We start from the raw sequence: 22,371 nt of genomic DNA on the forward strand, positions 1-22,371 counted from the left end.
GGCCAATCAGAATGAGTTTTTCCCCACAAAAGGATTTATTACAGAAAGAAATACTCCAAATGTCCAGTTGGCTGGTCTCAGACAATCCTGCAGGTGAAGAAGCTGGATGTGGAAGTCCTGGGCTGGCGTGGTAACGTGTGGTCTGCAGTTAAGGCCGGTCGGACGTACTTCCAAATTCTCTAAAACGACGTTGGAGGTGATTTATTGTCAGGGTTGGGAAGTAACAGATTACAAAAAAAATGGTAACTGATCTGTTACTTTACCAGCAAACCCACCTGAGTAAGCCTGACCACTATGATGACACACCAAATATGTTTGATGGATCGTGGGAAAAGAGCAGGAATTAGGTTTTTGTAGGCTACAATCCAAGCTGTCTTCCAATGGTGTGACTGCTGTCAGCATCAAAAGATTATCCAATTTGAATAAAGGTTTGGAGGTAAGGATGACAGCAGTGGTGTACAGTCGTGGCCAAAAGTTTTGAGAATGACACAAATATTCATTTAACAAAGTCTGCTGCCTCAGTTTGTATGATGGCAATTTGCATATACTCCAGACTGTTATGAAGAGTGATCAGATGAATTGCTAAATCCCTCTTTGCCATGCAAATTAACTGAATCCCCCAAAAAAACATTTCCACTGCATTTCAGCCCTGCCACAAAAGGACCAGCTGACATGTCAGTGATTCTCTCGTTAACACAGGTGTGAGTGTTGACGAGGACAAGGCTGGAGATCACTCTGTCATGCTGATTGAGTTCGAATAACAGACTGGAAGCTTCAAACGGAGAGTGGTGCTTGGAATCATTGTTCTTCCTCTGTCAACCATGGTTACCTGCAAGGAAACATGTGCCGTCATTGCTTTGCACAAAAAGGGCTTCACAGACAAGGATATTTCTGCCAGTAAGACTGTACCTAAAAAAAACATTTATCGGATCATCAAGAACTTCAAGGAGAGCGGTTCAATTGTGAAGAAGGCTTCAGGGTGCCCAAGAAAGTCCAGCAAGCGCCAGAACAGTCTCCTAAAGTTGATTCAGCTGCGGGATCGGGGCACCACCAGTACAGAGCTTGCTCAGGAATGGCAGCAGGCAGGTGTGAGTGCATCTGCACGCACAGTGAGGCAAAGACTTGGAGGATGGCCTGGTATCAAGAAGGGCAGCAAAGAAGCCACTTCTCTCCAGGAAAAACATCAGGGAGAGATTGATATTCTGCAAAAGGTACAGGGATTGGACTGCTGAGGACTGGGGTCAAGTCGTTTTCTCTGATGAATCCCCTTTCCGATTGTTTGGGGCATCCGGACAAGCTTTTTTCCAGAGAAGACAAGGTGAGCGCTACCATCAGTCCTGTGTCATGCCAACAGTAAAGCATCCTGAGACCATTCATGTGTGGGGTTGCTTCTCAGCCAAGGGAGTGGGCTCACTCACAATTTTGCCTAAGAACACAGCCATGAATAAAGAATGGTACCAACACATCCTCCGAGAGCAACTTCTCCCAACCATCCAGGAACAGTTTGGTGACGAACAATGCCTTTTCCAGCATGATGGAGCACCTTGCCATAAGGCAAAAGTGATAACTAAGTGGCTCGGGGAACAAAACATCGATATTTTGGGTCCATGGCCAGGAAACTCCCCAGACCTTAATCCCATCCTTGTGGTCAATCCTCAAGAGGCGGGTGGACAAACAAAAACCCACAAATTCTGACAAGAATGGGCTGCCATCAGTCAGGATGTGGCCCAGAAGTTAATTGACAGCATGCCAGGGCGGATTGTAGAGGTCTTGAAAAAGAAGGGTCAACACTGCAAATATTGACTCTTTGCATCAACGTCATGTAATTGTCAATAAAAGCCTTTATGAAATGCTTGTAATTATACTTCAGTATTCCATAGTAACATCTGACAAAAATATCTAAAGACACTGAAGCAGCAAAATTTGTGGAAATTAATATTTGTGTCATTCTCAAAACTTTTGGCCACGACTGTAGTCTACAGCGATATGGATCTCACTTATTATTGATATCTACATAGCGCATTGATGTGAATCACACTGCTGCTCTCATTTAGCTATTTGTTCCTTACAGATTGTGGTTGTGGATGGCTGTTCACAAATCTAAATGTGTATTTGAACCCAATAATGTTTGAATTCAAGAAGTTTAAGCTGCCTATCAATCATTGTTTTTGAAACCAGTGGACATTCAGTGAAAAATGCACTCTTCCAACAGCCGTATAGTGTGGATCCAAACCTATGGAATAAAAGTGGGGTTTTTATTGTTCAATCTAATTCATGCTGATAGAAAAATAAATATCAATAGGCCTAATGGACACAGGCTCAAACTCGCACACTTTTTAGAGACTTAAATGGGAAATCTGTAGTTACTGATCCATTTTTGGACTTATAAATGATATATTCATGTAAAGCTATACATCAATATATGTCCAGCTATGTAAACGTTAACACTGATTTATCCTGCAAAAGATGACATTCAATTGGTAACATACATTTTTCGTCTTCTAATGCTTCTTAATAACTGAATGTAATCAGATTTACATTACTGAGTTTGGGTAGTCAAAAAGTTGAGTTACTGATGACAATTTTGGATAGATTACATTTAGAAAGTAACCTACCCAACTCTGTTTATGGTAGAGAAATTAACATTCAATTCTCTGGCAACAGCTCTGGTGGACATTCCTGCAGTCAGCATGCCAATTGCACACTCCCTCAAAACTTGACATCTGTGGCATTGTGTTGTGTGAAAAAACTGCACATTTTAGAGTGGCCTTTTATTGTCCCCAGCACAACGTGCAGCTGTGCAATGATCATGCTGTTTAATCAGCATCCTGATATGCCACACCTGTCTTGGAGAGACTACAGAAAGATAGGGACGGTGTTGATCCATCTGGTTTGTTTAAAAGACATCTGGATACTGTGTATCAGGATTTTGTGGCCATTTACACAGATGGTTCAAAAGATCCAAGGACAGGAAGTACTGGGTCAGCATTTGTAGTGCAGGAATGTGGGGTGGAAGTAAGGACATGTATTATAGATCATCTGGCTGTATATACAGTGGAGCTGATGGACACACTCTTGGCCTTGCAGTGGGTGGAGGAAGTCCAGCCAGAAGTTATTTGCTCTGATTCATGTGCAGTGTTAATGAATCTACAGTCCTTTAGGTCATGTAGCAGACAAGACCTGCTTTGTGAGGTGCTACAAGCCCATGGCAGGATTAGACAGATGGATATACAAATCAGATTTACTTGGGTCCCAGCCCATGTGGGGGTGGAGGGGAACGAGGCAGTTGATGTACTGGCTAAACAAGCACTTAGAAGTGGCGATGTTGTAGTTTCAATGAGCAAGGCAGAGGCAAAAAGCCTGATATAGACAGTGATGTTGCAGAGATGGCAGGAGCAGTGGAATAGAGATACTAAGAGCAGGCATTTATTTCAAATACAGAGGGAAGTTGGGGAGGCTATTTTTACAACATTAAGGGTGGGACACAGCCAGTTGAATAAGTCCTTAAATGTGATAGGAAATCATCCAACAGGAAAGTGTGATTGTTGCCAGGAAACAGAGACATTGGAGCATGTATTGCTACAGTGTGGGCAGTATCAGAGAGAAAGAGAGCAGTTGAGATCTAGTATGAGGGAGAAGGGGATACAGGAAATTAGTATAAAGAGTATATTGAGTAGAACGTCATTAGACAGTCTCAAATATTTTATATTTTTTAAGAAACGGGACAGGCTGGCAGGATTTTGTGGCGCAGTGGTCTAAGGCACTGCATCTCAGTGCTAGAGGCGTCTACAGACACCCTGATTCGAATCCAGGCTGTATTATAACTGGCCGTGGTTGGGAGTCTCATAGGGTGGCGATAAACACCACTGAAGAAGAAGCTACACCTGTCAGGTGGATGTATTATCTTGGCAAAGGAGAAATGCTCACTAACAGGGATGTAAACTAATTTGTGCACAACATTTGAGAGAAATAAGCTTTTTTGTGTATATGAAACACATGGGATCTTTTATTTCAGCTCATGTAACATGGGACCAACACTTTACATGTTAGGCTCCCGAGTGGTGCAGTGATCTAAGACACTGCATCTCAGCAGTACCTGGTTTGAATCCTGGCTGCATCACATCCGGGTGTGATTGGGAGTCCCATAGGGCGGCGCACAATTGGTCCAGCGTCATCCGGGTTTGGCGGGGTAGGCCGTCATTGTAAATAATAATTTGTTTTTCACTGATTTGCCTAGTTAAATAAAAAAAAGTTGCATTTATATTTTTGTTCAGTATAAGAGTGGATCAGAAGCTAGTCTGTGACTGCAAAAGGTCAGACTGAATGCAAATACATTTTTTGGCATCCATTTAAAGGATCCATTTGAAGAAAATTGCCAATCACCCCCATAAACGGCTATCTACTTGATAAGACATCTTCAATATGAGTGAGTCCATTATCCAATTTATCATATTTACAGACTCACATATGGAAAACACTACCAAAGGGACCAATTATATTCTGATTTAACAGTAGGCCAATTTATCTCCATTTCACATACAGTATGTAAGTGCCAATGATGTAAATTGTATACACATGTATATTCAAAAAGCCTACACTTTAAAAAATATATAGATTTTACCCCTCCCATGGGCTATGGGTTTGATATATTAGATACATGGTGGTTTCAGTGTAACCAAGTTAATTATTTTCCATTACATTTTATTCATTGGAAATATATATATTTTGTATCCACAAAATGTATCCACAAAATGAAATCTGATATGATCCGTGGACGATGTCTTGACACAAAATGTCAGACACGACGGTGCCGTTTAGCCAATCAAGGTGCATGTTCAGCCTGTGTTTACTGGGCGTTGTCCAATTACAATTGAGTTCCGAGTGGTACTGCCAGGCACGAACCTCCGCACTATGGACCAATCACTATTTGGGAGAGGAGGGCATTCTTGCTTTTTTTCGTCTCCGATTGGTCCTATCTCGTGTCAGATTTCTCGTCATTCAGGCCAGCTAACTGAGAACAAGCGACGGCCTTCTCTAATCTTTCATTGAAAAAAGACGAAAGCGAGACGAAAACACAAATAGATTGACACCGGTAAGTAATTACACGTTATAAATATAAGGAATAGCACTAAAATATTGAGAGCAAGCCATGAATAATTCCGTTTTCATCATCGCTGTATGACGGCGCTCGCCTGCTGTCACAAGACAACGGTGAGTAGGGGATGTTGTAAGAATACAGAGGCAGGCCTATCGTCCAGTAAAACACCATATATCACCATCATCTGTAGTCATCTTATTTCACAGGTTCGTGTGCATGCCTACTGATATTACGGCCGTCCACGGCGGAACCTGATAGCACAGCCGAATATTTAATGAAACGGTTTCGCCTGTGACCTGTCCTATCCCTTTCTCCACATCACAAGTTACATTGTCACTCATCATAGATGTATGTCTATATTGAGAGTACCACAAGCGCTATGTAACTCAAATGTATATTGTATTCCAACTGCAAGGATGGTATAACTAGAATCGTTTGAGTCGCTAGCTAAATATTTGTTATTTTTCTGTCTCACCCTCCAGCCAAAATGATCCACAGCCTGTTCCTCGTGAACTCCTCGGGGGACATTTTCCTGGAGAAGCACTGGAAGAGCGTTGTGAGCCGCTCCGTGTGCGACTACTTTTTCGAGGCGCAAGAGCGCGCCAGCGAGCCGGAGAACGTGCCCCCAGTCATCCCGACCCCACACCACTGCCTAATCAGTGTGCTAAGGCACCGCATTTACTTTGTGGCAGTTATTCAGAGCGAGGTGCCGCCACTCTTTGTCATTGAGTTCTTACACAGGGTGGTTGATACATTCCAGGTTTGTACTTGGACTTGGTATACTTACTTTTCGTCCATTCACTTTCACATGTTCAGGTTGTTAATCACCTTGGTGCGTTCCTAAATTCACTCTGGAGTGCCAAGTGCGCTCCATGAGCTCATGGCGTTTGTAAATTCAGAGTTGTCAGATTGTCAGTTCATAAATTCAGAGCCTTTTGCTCTCGTGCTTTTTTTCAATTTTCGCATAAAATGACATTCCCAACTCTCCCGGTAGCTCAGCAAGGATATGCATATTCTTGATACCATTTGAAAGGAAACAATTGTGGAAGGAAACACTTGTGAAAATGTGAAATTCATGTAGTAGAATATAACACATTAGATCTGGTAAAAGATAATACAAACAAAAAACACATTTTTTATATAGTTTTTGTTCAATCATCTTTGAAATGCAAGAGAAAGGCCATACATTGGGATAGGATTATAGATGTAATTTAGATGTTGTCCACAAGAGTGTGTGTGCAAAAGGTTTTGGGGGGTGGGGTCAAACTGTAGAACCAAGCAGTGGGGTCAAACTGTAGAACCCAGTTCCTACATTTTAAATATAAAAATCTATTTTATCAAGCAAAACTGTTTAATTTTATCTCTGGGACCCTCGGGATGACAAATCGGAGCAAGAATGTAAGTACATTATTTAACTTCAGAGGTGAATGTATCAAACCAGTTGTCGTGATAAGTGTTTTGTTGTGCACTATCCTCAAACAATAGCATGGTATTTTTTTGCTCTTTCTGCCCATATTAGACATGTCTATGTCCCGGAATTAGCTGTTTACAACGTCATTCTAGTCACATTATTGCAAATTGAGCAACAACTGTCCTGGGTTAGGGACACTGATCCCGTAGAGGATAACTGACTAAAGTTAGCTAGCTACTTCCAGACATAAATGAGAGAACACCTCACTCTGACCAGTTCTTTCACCTTAGCAGAGCTGGTTAGGCTGTTTTCATGTTACCCAGAGCTTTGGTTACTAACTGCTGCTGGCAACAATTTAATTGCGCTTTTTGCCGACGTTTACTGACACCGGCCATATATTCAACGGGTGTTGAGAGTTCGTAAATGCATCAGTTATTCTGCGCTCTGGCACACTCAAACGAGAGTGCTTTGAAATCAGAGTAGATGGCCAGAGGGAATTTACAAATGCACCCTAAGTCTACCTTGCAATGTAATCCAACTGTTTCTTTTGAGTTACTGATTGTCTTATTGTTAAGTTAAAGTGTTACTTTTTAAAATGTAATTCATTTAGTTAAAAATGTCTTCTCATTCTCCATTCCCTCAACTGATCCCTCCCTCCCCTGACCTCTCACTCCCTCCCTGTTGTCAGGACTACTTTGGGGTGTGCACGGAGGCAGCGATCAAGGACAATGTGGTGGTAGTATATGAGCTACTAGAGGAGATGCTGGACAATGGATTCCCCCTGGCCACAGAGTCCAATATCCTCAAAGAGCTCATCAAGCCGCCCACCATCCTGCGAACAGTGGTCAACACCATCACAGGTACCTGAAGATGACCAAGTTTGCCTCTGCACAGTCACTATGTCATCACTTTTTCCTGACCATAACAACCTCAACATCCTAGTATTACACAACGCAACTTGACCAGGAAAAACTCTGGCCCCTAGTCATGACATATGTGTTCATCAATAGTTCTATTTATTTACAGATTATTGGCAGTGGGAGTTGGCTATGATTTGTTTTTAAACTTTGTATCTAGACCCATGTCACTGTACACAACTATCTGAATGTGTGCATCCTGTTTGTGTGTCATTTATATTTGACTGTTGTTTTGTAGGCAGTACCAATGTAGGGGAGCAGCTCCCTACTGGCCAGTTGTCCGTGGTGCCATGGCGACGCACTGGAGTGAAGTACACAAACAACGAGGCCTACTTTGATGTAGTGGAGGAGATTGATGCCATAATCGATAAATCAGGTATAGTAGGCATACTGCCCCATCACGCTCTCCTGTAAATCTATCCTGACCCATTAAAAATAACCAACACAGAATTTGACTTTCTGATTGAGTTGTTCTCTCTCTCCATCTCTGTTTCTCTCACACACTGTTAGGCTCCACTATCACAGCAGAGATCCAGGGGGTGATTGATGCCTGTGTGAAATTAACAGGCATGCCTGACCTCACTCTCTCGTTCATGGTGAGTCCTCTCTTTCGTTCAGTCTCTCTAGCCCAGGGGCGGGCAGTCATTTTGTCTCGAGGGCCACATCGTGATTTCGAAATTCCATATTTTATTTGGGGGCAATTTGTTTCGTCAAATGCATTACGGGCCAGAAAAAAATTGCAGTTATTTTAAAATATAGGTTCATGATCATTTTTGGCCACTCTCTAAAATGTGCAGTTCTGTCACCCAACACAATGCCACAGATGTCTCAAGTTTTGAGGGACTATGCAATTGGCATGCTGACTGCAGAAATGACCACCAGAGCTGTTCCCAGATAATTGAATGGTCATTTCTCTACCATAAGCCGCCTCTAACATAATTTTAGAGAATTTGGCAGTACCTCCAACCAACCTCACAACCGCAGACCACGGGTAACCCCGCCAGCCCAGGACCTCCACACCCGGCTTCTTCACCTGCGGGATTGTCTGAGACCAGCCACCCGGACAGCTGATGAAACTGAGGAGTATTTCTGTCTGTAAGAAATCAATTTTTGTGGGGAAAAGTTCATTCTGATTAGCTGGGCCTGGCTCCCAAGTGGGTGGGCCTATGCCCTCCCAGTCCTACCCATGGCAGCGCCCCTGCCCAGTCATGTGAAATCCATAGATGAGGGCCTAATGAATTGATTTCAGTTGACTGATTTCCTTATATGAACTGTAACTCAGTAAAATTTTTGAAATTGTTCCGTTTTTGTTCAGTATAATTTAAGATGTTCAAGAGTGTTTTTTTTGTTTAGTTTTTTTGCCGCAAATAATATTTAAATTTGTCTCTACACACCATAATTTTGTATTTGAGATCAAATTATTTATGAAGCGACAGAACAGAATGTCACCTTCTTTTTGTAGTGCTATTTTCATACCTGTTTTACCATTTTAGAAATGAATGCATTTTGTATCTAGTATTTGAGGATGTCATTTGGACAAATTCACTTATTTTTTTAGAACTTTTTGGATGTGTTGGGCCCAATAGAAATGAATGGTAAATTATATATTGTCATTTTGTGGTCACTTTTATTGTAAATACGAATATAATATATTGGGCGCAGTGGTATTGAGGAGTCACTGCAGAACCAGGTTCGACCCCGGGCTGTGTCGAGGCCGGCCATGACCAGGAGACCCATGATGGGGTGCACAATTGGCCCAGCATCATCCGGGTTAGGGGAGGATTTGGCCAGCCGGGATGTCCTTATCGCTAAAGCGCGATGGGACTCCTGTGGCCGGCCCGGGCGCATGCACGCTGACACGGTTGCCAGTTGTACTGTGTTTCCTCTGACACATCGGTGCGGCTGGCTTCTGGGTTAAGTGAGCAGTGTGTCAAGAAGCTTGGCAGGGTCGTGTTTCGGAGGACGCATTGGCTCTCGACCTTCGCCTCTCCTGAGTCCTTACGGAAGTTTCAGCGATGGGACAAGACTGTAACCACCAATTTGTATGTCAATATCAAAAAAATGTCATTAAAAATTTGATTTAGAATATATTTCTGAACACTTTACATTAATGTTGATGCTACCATGATTATGGATAATTCTGAATTAATCATGTTTAATGATCAGTGGAAAGTACAGATGCACAAAAATACTACATGACAAAATGCTTCCTGAACATCTCATTCCAAAATCATGGACATTAATATTGAGTTGCCCCCCTTCGCTGCTATGACAGCCTCCACTCTTCTGGGAAGGCTTTCCACTAAATGCAGGGACTTGCTTCCATTCAGCCACAAAAGCATTAGTGAGGTCGGGCACTGATGTTGAGCGATTAGGCCAGGCTCGCAGTCAGCGTTCCAATTCGATTCGTCTGTCAGACTGCCAGATGGTGAAGCGTGATTCATCACTCCAGAGAACACGTTTCCACTGCTCCAGAGTCCAATGGAGGCAAGCTTTACACCACTCCAGACAATGCTTGGCATTGTGCATGGTGATCTTCGGCTTGTGTGTGGCTGCTCGGAAATGGAAGCCAATTTCTTGAAGCTCCCGACGACCAGTTCTTGTGCTGGCGTTGCTTCCAGAGGCAGTTTCGATCTCTGTAGTTAGTGTTGCAACTGAGGACAGACCAGTTGTATGCGCTTCAGCACTCTGCGGTCCCGTTCTGTGAGCTTGTGTGGCCTACCTCTTCGCAGCTGAGCCGTTGTTGCTCCTAGACTTTCACACTTCACAATAACCGCACACACAGTTGACTGTGGCAGCTCTAGCAGGGCAGTAACTGTGCCACATTGAATGTCATTGAGCTCTCCAGTAAGGCAATTATACTGCCAATGATTGTCTATGGAGATTGCATGGCTGTGTGCTTGATTTCATACTTTTGTGTATATATAGCGTATTATGCCCCTAAAACCTCCTACCATTACCAGCCAATTACAGCAGAGGTTAGCATTTTTGGGGGGAGGATTTATGCCTCTAACTTTCTCACTTGTAGTTATTCAGGATTTGTTCATGAATATCTGTAGTCATGGTAGCATCCATATTAATGTAGAAGTCAAAATAAATACGCAGAGGAGTGTGAATGTATGTACAGTACCATTCAAAAGTTTGGACACACCTACTCACTCATTCAAGGGTTTTTCTTTATTTTGACTATTTTCTACATTGTAGAATAATAGTGAAGACATCAGAACTATGAAATAACACATGGAATAATGTAGTAACCAAAAAAAGTGTTAAACAAATCAAAATAGATTTGAGATTCTTCAAAGTAGCCACCCTTTGCCTTGACAGCTTTGCATACTCTTGGCATTCTCCCAACCAGCTTCATGAGAAATGCTTTTCCAACAGTCTTGAAGGAGTTCCCACATATGCTGAGCAATGAGTAGGTGTGTCCAAACTTTTGACTGGTACTATATATTTATTTTATTTATTAGAATTGTTTTATTATACTTTTTTTTTTTTACTCAAACCTCCCGCTGAACAGATTGAATGGGCTGGCGAGCCGGATCCGCTAGAGCCAATCGTTTATCTCCAATCCTGTCCCCTGCAAATAGCCGATCACTCTCTGCCTCTCTGTATAACATACTGAAGTTAACTGTGTCAAAATGGTCCTATCGGTTTCTGTCACTCCCACTCTCTTTCTCTCTGTCTTGATACCCCTGTTTTGATCCTGTCACAGAACCCTCGTCTGCTGGATGATGTGAGCTTCCACCCGTGTGTGAGGTTCAAGCGCTGGGAAGCGGAGAGGATCCTCTCCTTCATCCCCCCAGATGGAAACTTCCGGCTGCTCTCCTACCACGTCAGCTCCCAGAAGTCAGTAGCTCTGTTCTCCTCTAGTCTCCTCTAGTCTTCTGCTCTGTTCTTAGGCTTTACACGGGCTTTAAAATATTATACCACATACAGTGCCTTAACTAGTATTTGTCCCGTTTCTGATTTTCTCTATTCATGCATATTTTAAAAAAAATACTGGATGTTATCAGATCTTCAACCAAAAAGATGTGGTAATGGTAAAGACAACAAGTTTACAAATAACAAGACAAAGATACTTATTTAACAAAGTTATGCAAAATCAAATTCCCTTGTGTGAAAAAGTAATTGCCCCTTACACTCAATAACTGGTTGTGCCACCTTTAGCTGCAATGACTGCAACCAAATGCCTCCTGTAGTAGTTGATCAGTCTCACATCGCTGTGGAGGACTTTTGGCCCACTCTTGTCACTGAGTTAACTTCTTTAACTCATTGACATTTGTGGGGTTTCAAGCATGAACTTCTCGTTTCAAGTCCTGCCACATCATCTTAATTGGGATTATGTCTGGACTTTGACTAGGCCATTCCAAAACTTCCAATTTGTTGGTTTTGGACCATTTTTATGTTGACTTGATTGTGTCTTGGATCATTGTCTTTCTGCATGACCCAGTTGTTCTTCCACACCGATCTCAACAAACCATTTCTGTATGGACCTCGCTTCTAGAATGTCAGTGTATGCAGTATCGCTAAGATTTCCCTTCACTGGAACTAAGGGTTCTAACCCGAACCATGAAAGTCGGCCCCAGACCATTATTCCTCCTCCGCCAAACTTTAGTTGGCACTATGCATTCGAACAGGTAGCGTTCTCCTGGCATCCACCAAACCCAGATTCGTCCATCGGACTGTCAGATGGTGAAGCGTTTCTACTGCTCCAGAGTCCAATAGCGGCGAGCTTTACACGACTCCAACCAACGCTTGGCATTACGCATGGTGATCTTATGCTTATGTGCGGCTGCACGGCCATGGAAACCCATTTCATGAAGCTCCTGATGAACAGTTATTGTGCTGCTGTTGCTTCCAGAGGCAATTTGGATCTCGGTAGTGAGTGTTGGAACTGAGGATAGATGATTTTTATGCGTTTCAGTACTTGCCGTTCTCATTCTGTGAGCTTGTGTGCCCTACCACTTCGCGGCTGAGCCGTTGTTGCTCCTAGACGTTTCCGCTACACAATAAGAGCACTTACAGTTGACCAGGGCAGCTCTAGCAGGGCATAAATTTGTCAAACTGACTTGTTGGAAAGTTGGCATCCTATGATGGTGCCACATTGAAAGTTTCTGAGCTTTTCAGTACGGGCCATTCTACTGCCAAAGTTTATCATGGGACGTTGCATTGCTGTGTGCTCAATTTTATATACCTGTCAGCATCTGGTGTGGCTGAAATAGCCAAATCCACTCATTCGAAGGGGTATCCACATAGTCTTGGCCATGTTGTGCATGTGCTTAAGGCATAACACACACGTCTGCTTGCTTCCCATTTTCTGAATGTTTACTTTTTCTTGTCGTTGTCTTAATTTTAGTCTCCACCCATTAAGGTCAGCAAGGTATTTCAAAGTAAATTGACATTGTAGTTGTGACTCGACCCAAAACTAGAGTTGTTTTAAAGTGTTAGCTAGATGAAGACCCGTGTTTGGTTGAATGTTTACATGAATTTATTAAATGGATGTTTTAATTCTCAAAACATCCAGTTGACAAAGCATTAGATGTAAGTAGTATAGTTTTAGCAATGTAGTGCAGTGTCGTGATATAGATTGGATCATTATCTCTTCTGGTTTTGCGATATTTGTCACCAACGCCAGTATGACCCTGACAGTTAACATTTGTATTTCCACATTTTTAGAAGTTTCACATTTTTAAAAGTTGTAATAACAAACTGACATCTGAGCAGCAAATGATTCACTTGTTTAATTTAGTCCTAGTCACTGGCACACTTTGTTCAGTGTGCTCTGGGATGTTTTTGTCTTGGTGTCTGTCCTACCTGTGTTCTTCTGACACTCTGTGTCTGCCCCTCAGTCTGGTGGCCATCCCAGTGTACGTCAAGCACAACATCACGTTCAGGGAGGGTAGTTCTCAGGGCCGCTTTGAGCTGACCCTGGGCCCCAAGCAGACCATGGGGAAGGGAGTAGAGGCTGTTCTGGTCAGCAGCCAGCTGCCCCGCGGAGTTCTCAACACCAACCTCAACCCCACCCAGGGGACATACACCTTCGACCCTGTCACTAAGGTACGGTGGTGGGGAAGGGAGTGCATGTATGCGTGCGTGTGTGCCGATATGGATTAACCCGACCAGGTGGTGGTGTATGCTGTAAACTTACATAAGGGTCAGTGGTCATACATTCCATGGAATGGTTGATTTCTACCCCCACCCACCTCCGTGTAGTCATAATTATACCCTTCTCCCTATGTGGGATAATAACATTGTGAGGATATTGTGTTGTCCCTATGCAGCTCCTGTCGTGGGACGTGGGTAAGATCAACCCTCAGAAACTGCCGAGTCTAAAAGGCTCTATGAGCCTGCAGGCAGGGGCCTCCAAGCCAGACGAGAACCCGACCATCAACATCCAGTTCAAGATCCAACAGTCGGCCCTCTCTGGTAAAACACACACACACACACACAGGTAGCTTCGAGGTTAGAGTGTTGGGCCAGTAACCAAAAGGTTGCTGGTTCAAATACTGGAGCTGACAAGGTAAAAAATAATTTGCTCTGCCCTTGAGCAAGGCACTTAATCCTAATTGCTCCAGGGGGGCTGTACAGTGGTGACCATGGCCGTGACCCCACTCCCCGCAGGTGTCTCAGTGGAAGTTGGTATATGCAACAACAACAAAAATACATTACACAATTGTGTTTAACAGACTAATATAAGAACCCCCACAAATGATTAGTAGTATACACACACCTTTATCATAATTGGTTATTACACTTTAGAGTAGTCGTTGCCACTTAGCAGCTGATTTAGTATCAGTTTACTTGACCCATAATCATATCAGGGACTAAATAAATATCTAACCCTAGATCAGATCTTATTAATATTCTATCTACTAACTCCATATTACAAAGCATGCTCAGCAGACAATCACATGACATCCACACAGCTCATTCACAGTGACACCATTTCCCATGAGATAGAAACAAGATACTCAATCTCTATTTAATCTATCTGATCCTCAGAGAGGTTTGTATCTGTTTCCAAAAGGGGTTTACGTGTATCTTACGACCCTTGCAGTGACCAAATCAACGTTTTATATGACTTTCTGTAGAAATACATTTTGAATAGCAATGTGACACCTTTTCTCCTTTTTAATTTCCTTGTTCTTCTCCAGGACTGAAGGTGAATCGGTTGGATATGTACGGGGAGAAGTACAAGCCATTCAAAGGCATCAAGTACATGACCAAAGCTGGCAAATTCCAGGTCCGGACATAGAGGCTTGACTCGTCACTCTCTGGCCTCTGCACCACTACTGTACAACAGATAGGACCCACAAAATCCTGTTTTTAATGGAGTTGTTTGCACTGTCTAATGTGTTAGTTATGAGGTCACCAGTCTCAGCGTAGCTACGGCTTTTGTAGCAGGCCTAAAATTGGTATCTCTGTTGTCATTTCTGGTTCTCTTTCCAAGCTCTTTGCTATCCTTTTGAGTTCCTCTTGTGTGTGAGAATGGCAGGCAAAACGGTTTATGTGCTTCCCTCAGATGTGTCACTACAGTCTACTGCTAGTACCCTTTTTCTCGTGCTTCAATCAATTCCTTATCATCAACATTGCCCAGAGTTTCTTCTGGTCAGGTTACATGGCCAGGAAACAGTCCTGGTGCTACTTCTATTACATTCCTATGTTATTCCTCGGTCCCCTTGGTATTTTCTACCCTCACTTATTCCGAAACTCCCTGTTTCCTGCATTTTTCTTCTCAGTCCTCCGAACCATGTTTATGGATTTGTCTGTTTGCCTGTCCGTCATCAACACTGAAGTCAACACATTAGAGTTTGAGAATGTGACATGAAATCCCTTCCCCTGAATGCTGCACAACCATATTCATTGTTTTATCATCGGTTAATACTGTATGTGTAACCATGTCCTTCCATATCAAATCTAACGGTTGTATTATGCGGGTGATATGTTACTGCTTTTTTTTCTCTTTATATCATGTCAGGTGTCATGTTGAGCACTTTGCTGTGGCCTACCTGAGGTTTTGTCCACCTTAATCACTCTTGATGACCTTTTTTTAAAAATGATTATTTATTGACCAATGATTGGTCAGGGACTGAATCCTGATCCAAACACAAGCCTATACTGTATTATACTATTATACTATACTATTATATAATGCAGCACAGATTTATCTTTATTACTCTATACTGACTGACATACTACAGTTTGATAACGATGGGTTGCCCTGTCAAGAATGTTAAAAGGTTTGTGTTTGCAGCTTTTGTTTGTGTGTCTGTCAAATGAATTCAAACTTGAGTTTTACAATGGTATGATATTAAAGATTTAAGAATTGATATGATATACCCTGGGTTAATTTTGGTCCTCTCAGTTAGTGGATACTTTGTAACGACTACAATGTAGTCGGTATAGATCGATCTGGCTGTTACCAACTTCAAGAGCCTCATGTTTCTACATGTCTGTAACGTCAAACACATTTCTGTCATGATATCTTGTTATGAGAGGCCATCAATGAAGATCTATGGGAGCTTTTAATGTTTTTGGTTTGATGAACTAAATGGTAAACACACTCTGTGGGTTGTGCTTCTTTTCTATCCCACATCATGGGTAGGCTACAATGAACATTCCTCTCAAATGATTCGATCTTTGAATTCCACAGATATTCCAAATTTAACAGTTTGACGACGTAGCCCACACCAGTTACTATTATGTGGGAAATGACATAATGGCAAATGCCAATTTTCATCATTTTGATTAGGAGGACATAGCCCATCTCTTATTTGTTTTCTTACCGTCTAAAAAAATAATCCGATTTATAACTAATGTAATTTCATGTTTTCATTTTGAGGGTTTGTGTGTAAAATGTGTACTGTCTGAGATGAGAATGACGTCATAGGGAGAAGCGTTAACCCTGTTGTTCCACTGTGTGTATCGAACTCCACTCCGTAATTTGCTGATCACTTTAACCGCTCCACAACGTTTTTTGCTATTATTTTCTTCGTCTTTTAACTCTAACCAGACCTCGGACCTTCAACGAGTCACTAAGTGAAAAACTGTGCCAAAGAATCGCGCTTTTTCTCAAAGTTTATTGGCTACGTTTTGTTTTTATTCTGGGAGTTGAGTTGCTTTTTATGTTACTGTTCCACTGCAATTTCTGCATAATTTTTCTCATTCACCTTCGAACAACTTTTCAATAATAATATCTAGACTTTTGCTTTGCCTTTGAAGGGGGAGTTTATGCTGTTTTAATTTTATAAACTTTATCTAAGGTATAAAAAAAAAATCGAGGGATTTAAAGACCCACCCGTCAAACGTGGTATGTATCCTATCTCTTGAGATATTTCTCTTATTTCCTTTCTGTGGCCATCAGCCTTTCCAATAGCCTAACAGCTTGTTGTCGAAATAAATCTGGATGTGTATTCCAACCAAATGAAAGTGAGTAGTATCTCATCAGTAAAGCAATTAGTCAAATACACATCGAAGGCCCACTGATAAACTCCCATTATTTAATGTGTGAGATTTCACACATGCCTTAACAGATGTATGTATGTGTTCTGTTTGACAGATATTGAGGTTTATGTAAATGTGTTGATACCATCTAATTGTGTATTGTTTTATCTGATGTTTTTCTCACTTTTTATCCTTTGATCATTGTTCTTGTCTATTTGCTCCCGGGGGTGATATTTGAAAAGTCGATTTGACATTTTTTCCCCCTCCAACCCCTTTAACTGACACTTCAATAAACTATTGACAAAGTGTTTAATACACGAGTTAAACCGTCGTTGGTTATAATAATGGGACTGTGTACCAGTCTTGTACAGCGCTGCAGTTTGCCTCCAGTTAAAGCACCCGGTATAAATTGCTGAATAAGCCATGTGCTTATTTGGGAAGTAGGGTAGTGGAGCGCGTGTTGCATTGTGGCAACGTGCCATTGCATCTGATTCTGCACAAGACTTTCACAGGAAAGTAGCCTAATTAATACCCGTTGCCAAATACTGTCTAATTGTGTGGCTAGGCCTATATTAGCGAGCATGTCAGGTCTCATTGGATAGCCTATATTTATGATTTTTTTTAATATTTCATATTTTTTTGTTGCATATTGGTTTTTGTACACAACCAAACTAGACAAAAATAAACTAATATTTCACAATTCACCCTGTATTTACGCTCAGTATGCATGGTTACACCTGTCCATATGCACTTAATTTGGCATCTATATATTTGCATTGATGATGCACAGGCTCCTAAAAAGGTTGTAGATGGTTTTTTTTTTTACAACAATAGGGGTTGATGAAGCCTAGGCTTGGATGTAGAAGATTGACACCTAATATGCAGACTTTTAGGTCTCTATCGTGCCTAATAAATGAAGTCAAACTTCATGTGATTGGTTTGTATCAGAGAGCTTGGGACTAAAAGGTTCATTTTGCAAAACGATGATTCTCATATAATTGGCTTTACATTACCGAACCCTCATTGGTTTGAATGGTGTCAGCATTTTTTTTTTAAATATTGTATTATTTTGAACTTAACAACATGAATTGGGTTATTTAAAGTACTATATAGGTAGAGAACATTGAATAAAACAAGGCTATTCCAAAAACACGTTTTAAAATAAAAATGCAGATTGAACTTTAGTCCCAAGTTCTCGTAATGACACACTGCTCCGTCTGAATAGTGGTTGTGACTAATGTTGCAATAATAACGACTTTGTAACAATGTTTGGGACGACTGACAACATTGCAAAACTAAAGTAAGAAAGTAACTAGTGGGTTCCCTATCGCAAAAATAAAGTCTTCACCTCATCTGCGGATTTGCACAACTGAAAAGCATCTTCTTCATGTCATTCGAATTCCAGACACGTTGACAATATTAGGGGGGCTGATAATAAGTCGTCAAAGCACGTTCAATTAGAAAGAAGAATTCTACATTTCTGAGTGTATCCTATCTTTGTATATGCAAAATATGAAACAAAATGCTACCGCAGTGATTCAACGTGAGCGTGATTCAACGTCGGCGAAGGCCTGCTGCCGTGGAGAAACAATTTGGCTACACCGGGTGTATCGACGCAGTTAAAACATTTCAGTTTAATGAGTCTGACTGCAGAACAAAGAGCTCGGTCGCGGGCATCAACGAAACTCCCTTTCTCATCCATACAGGACAAACAAAGCCCCCTCCTCGTGGGGAGGGATCGCCATTATAGAACTCGGCATTTTTCTCAATTTGCACGAAGGCCCATATCGACCCATGTGCATTTCAGCTGCCTGTGTAAGACTCCCAGACAATATTAAAATAGACTGGCATCCCCAGACAAAGCCATTTCTAATGACAGGTCTAGACTACTAATACCTATCCTGATGTGAGATTTATGTATTTCCCTGTAAAGCAGTAATTGATACATTTGTGTGTGTGTGTGTGGGGGGGGGTGATAGGTGAATTTGTATTCTCATATTCTCTCTGTTTATTGGCCTACATGGAACACACACATTGCTATTGTCCATTGTAAGTAACTGTTCTCTCTTCCATATTTCTCTCCATGCTGTCTATTCCCACTTTCAGATAGCAAGCAGGTAGGCTACTGCTGGATTGGCAAGACCAGACCATGTCTCCTCTCACACCTCCTCCCCTGCTGTGGTTATGGCTGACTCCTATCTGTCCCTCTGGGTAGCTGGGAAAGATGCCCTATCCCCAACGACCAATCTCATCCAGCAGGCCAACCAGGAGACTGACAGGACAGGATGGACTAGACTAGCATCTAGAAGTTGCGTATGTCTCAGCCCTTCTCAACACTTACAACAACTACCTTCCCAACTCCAGAACTCTCCCATTAGACTACACTACTCTGTGTTGCTGCTGTTCTGTTTTTATCCCTCATATTGCGACCAGGACTGTGCAGCTAGGCTTTAGGCTGGACTGTCTGTCAGAATGCACAGGGCCAAGGGAGGGCCTGGCCCCCCACCCTTCCAGGACATCTATGAATTCTCCATGGACGGTGACGAGACCGGGGCCCAGATCTTTCTGCGGGGCCCGAGGGTAGCCATGGAGGGCCCAGCGGTGCCCCTGTCCCCTCACTCCGAATATATCCAGACTGAGCACCAGCAAGGCGGTCTCTTCTCTCTCGGGCCCCCCGCCCATGGAGTGCCCCACGCTGCCCCTCAGGGTAAGAAGAGGAGGCGGTGCGGCGTGTGTGCACCCTGTATGCAGAAGGAGAATTGTGGCACCTGCAGCAACTGTATGAACCGTAAGATTGGGAAGCAGATCTGTAAGCTGCGTAAATGTGACCAGCTGAAGAAGAAGGGACAAAAGGACTGCGAGGTGAGTGGAAATGACTGGCCAAACTTCTAACCAACGCACATTCTCATGATATAGTCCCAGTGGCTATTTCTCATAGCTCCGTGTGAGACTGATTCCCAGTTGCTATTTCTCATAGTTCAGTGTGAGACTGTTTAGAGCTGATTGTGGGAAATTGAAGTTGAAAATATTTACTAGAAAATGTCTCTCTAAGATATATGGCCCTAAAATGTAAGTGTCATGACCCATATAAGTTTAACAGTTTAAACATGAATGGGTTTCTAGGTTTAGTTTGTATACAGATAACGACCATATGTGTACATACCACAGCAGAGGAGGATTGTATTTGGGTTCGATAACTGATGAATCACATTCATTTAAAAACAGCTAACTTTTAAAGTGCATGCAGCTGGCTGTGTTAGAAGGTTTTCATCAGACCACCAAAGTCATGACAAGCTGACGTTAAAGCCCCTGTCTGGATCCCCTTGAACACCCTTTAGTTGTCAAATCTGGACATGCATCACCCCAAGGCCTGGTTAAATGAACAGTCCACCCAAATTACACATATAGTACACCTAATCTTGCCTATACCTTAAAGTTGACCTAGGAACAAACAATGGTGGAGATAGGGACCCCTGAAGGCGTTCGCATGCTTCCTATCCGAAACAGTTCGGAACAGTTTGTGCATGTATTAACAGTTTGTGATGTTTTTGTTTTGTTTTGGTCTTTGGCAAGGGTTTAATCGGCTGTTCGTGCACACAACATTATTTCATGAGGCAAGTCGAGGTTGGGAGCCGAAGTCTACGCCCCTTCATCAGTCATTGGTCAACAGTAGGGATTCTTCAATGAAGTGTTCGTTGTCATTCAATGATAGCCGACTCGTTCTCATGCACATGTTTTCACTTGAGAAGTACCGTACCAAACATATTAGTTAGATGTAAAATTGCGCGACTAAGATCAACAAAAACGTCAGAATTAATGACATATTTCTTGAGTTATCTTAGATTAACTCAGACTGTTTTGGCTACGGCGTATCAAGATGGACAAACAGTACTATTGCCGCATTTTTCTAATTTTTCAAGCATAGCTCTTTTAAGGGAGTATGGGAGCACACCCGTTCGGTTCGCCTAGCTGATTACGGCTAAGCCCCAGCCGAACCGAAGCATGCAGAAGAAGCCTTTAGTGTGCTCCAAATAGCATGAATGGACTCAGACTAAGTTGTTGAGCAACTAGAAGACCAGTCCTTGCCCCAAACAGACATTGTAAATCCGTTGGAGGAATTATTACTCAGCAGATTTCCAGCCTGTTTAAAAGTAATGGAAACAGGTGAGATATCCACTGTCGTGTGGGTATATGTTCATGTGCGCTATGTGCATGCGTGGGTATACAAAACTTGATATACATGTATTACAGAAGATTTGACTACATTCTATTTCGGTTTGACTGAGGTTTTATGCCAACGCCAGAACTGTCTTCGTTAGCTCTATTTGTGGAATAATTGAGATGAGGGTCGTGTTTGGTTTCTCCTTCCAGTCAACAAACAGCAGCAGTGTAGAATTCCTTCCACCGCCCTCTGCGTTTTCTCCCCTGACCCCTGAGGCCCCGCACTGACACCCAGGGTGGGGGTTGACCTTAGGGCCAGGGCCGAGGAGGGATAGGGAGGTTGGGGGTTGACCTAAGGTCCAGGGCCACGGAGGGAGGAGGGGAGGCAGGGAGACGGGGACAGTGTGTGCGGTGCGTACACAGGATGGGGCTGAAAGGCAGGAGGACAGGAAGAATGTAAATAAATAGTCAGCAGTGAGGAGGAAGGGAGGAGGGCTCAGGAACAACTCTGAACTGGCTAGGGAAGGCCTTTTTCCCTCTGTGTGTGTGTTTTAGGATGGGGGGATGACTCTCTAGACAGGGACATGGATGACAGTTAGGACATGGTGGCCTGCAGCCTTGGGGACAGAGGGAAAGGTCTGAGGAGGGGGGAACAGGTTCAGTCAATCACAGGAAATATTGGCTTCCCTCCTGGACTGCCCTCCCCTGCTCGGTCACTCTGTCCCCTTTGTTTTCAGACACTCGCTGTTCCAATCTGTGATTGGTTACCTAGACCTCACATGTGGTCATAGTTAAAGATGAGGTTCTTGGAGAGGAGTTGTAACCCAGACTTTTCAGTAGTCCTGAGTGGGAATAACTTACGTTTATGGATTTATCCTAACTTATTGTCTTGCATTCACTTTTAGTAACTCCATATTCAGGGACTATACCATTTTTATAGCCTAACATTGTAGAAACGTCCAGCTATATCTAACATGATACTCATGAGGACATCTTCTATCTGTCTCAGAGAGGAATACAGAAGCAGCCCAGCTAGTGTTTATGGATTGGATATATGACCTTCCAGAGGTTCTCACTCAGTCCCATTGTTGTTAAAAGTAGAATGTTTATGGCCACCATAGATTATACCAGTGAACTCTAGGGGAACTCTTCCTCTATTCAACCTGCTGTTCAGTAGCTAGGGTCTGAACCATAGTAACAGTACCACTGTAGCTGTCTCTCTGTCTCTTACTGTAGCTGCCTTTTTAGCTTTGTAAACTCAGCAAAGAAAGAAACGTCCTCTCACTGTCAACTGCATTTATTTTCAGCAAACTTAACTTGTGTAAATATTTGTATGA

At 42.5% G+C, this 22,371-nt stretch overlaps 2 protein-coding genes and 1 long non-coding RNA gene across 5 annotated transcripts in view; 2 read left to right on the plus strand and 1 right to left on the minus strand.

Annotated features, from left to right (window-relative positions):
- Positions 1-12: 12 nt before the first annotated feature.
- On the minus strand, positions 13-4,654 carry LOC127907287 (uncharacterized). The gene is made up of 2 exons (XR_008064037.1): positions 4,097-4,654; positions 13-179 (listed from the first exon to the last, which is right to left on the minus strand). It is a non-coding gene; the product is annotated as an uncharacterized LOC127907287 (long non-coding RNA).
- Positions 4,655-4,930: 276 nt separating this feature from the next.
- On the plus strand, positions 4,931-15,759 carry LOC118393386 (AP-3 complex subunit mu-2-like). Of its 3 annotated transcripts, none has more exons than XM_035786023.2 (9): positions 4,931-5,092; positions 5,581-5,858; positions 7,198-7,369; positions 7,665-7,802; positions 7,937-8,022; positions 11,142-11,275; positions 13,279-13,486; positions 13,711-13,855; positions 14,584-15,759. In XM_035786023.2, exons 2-9 carry the CDS (start codon positions 5,586-5,588, stop codon positions 14,682-14,684), a joined length of 1,257 nt encoding a protein of 418 aa, XP_035641916.1. In that variant the 5' UTR covers positions 4,931-5,092; positions 5,581-5,585; the 3' UTR covers positions 14,685-15,759. The 3 variants fall into 3 exon arrangements, with proteins under 3 accessions (XP_035641916.1, XP_035641917.1, XP_035641918.1); XM_035786024.2 differs by lacking the exon at positions 4,931-5,092 and adding an exon at positions 5,099-5,211; XM_035786025.2 differs by lacking the exon at positions 4,931-5,092 and adding an exon at positions 5,427-5,446.
- A 383-nt stretch (positions 15,760-16,142) lies between these two features.
- The window catches only part of LOC118393385 (methylcytosine dioxygenase tet3), a 68,604-nt gene continuing 62,375 nt past the window's right edge, over positions 16,143-22,371 (plus strand). Inside the window, exons 1-2 of the mRNA XM_035786019.2 lie at positions 16,143-16,739; positions 18,980-19,735. Coding sequence (XP_035641912.1) covers positions 19,346-19,735 — 390 coding nt within the window. The 5' untranslated portion in view covers positions 16,143-16,739; positions 18,980-19,345. The remainder of the gene's footprint in view (positions 16,740-18,979; positions 19,736-22,371) is intronic.

Source organism: Oncorhynchus keta, chromosome 14, assembly GCF_023373465.1.
Source record: "Oncorhynchus keta strain PuntledgeMale-10-30-2019 chromosome 14, Oket_V2, whole genome shotgun sequence".
Lineage (NCBI taxonomy): Eukaryota > Metazoa > Chordata > Actinopteri > Salmoniformes > Salmonidae > Oncorhynchus > Oncorhynchus keta.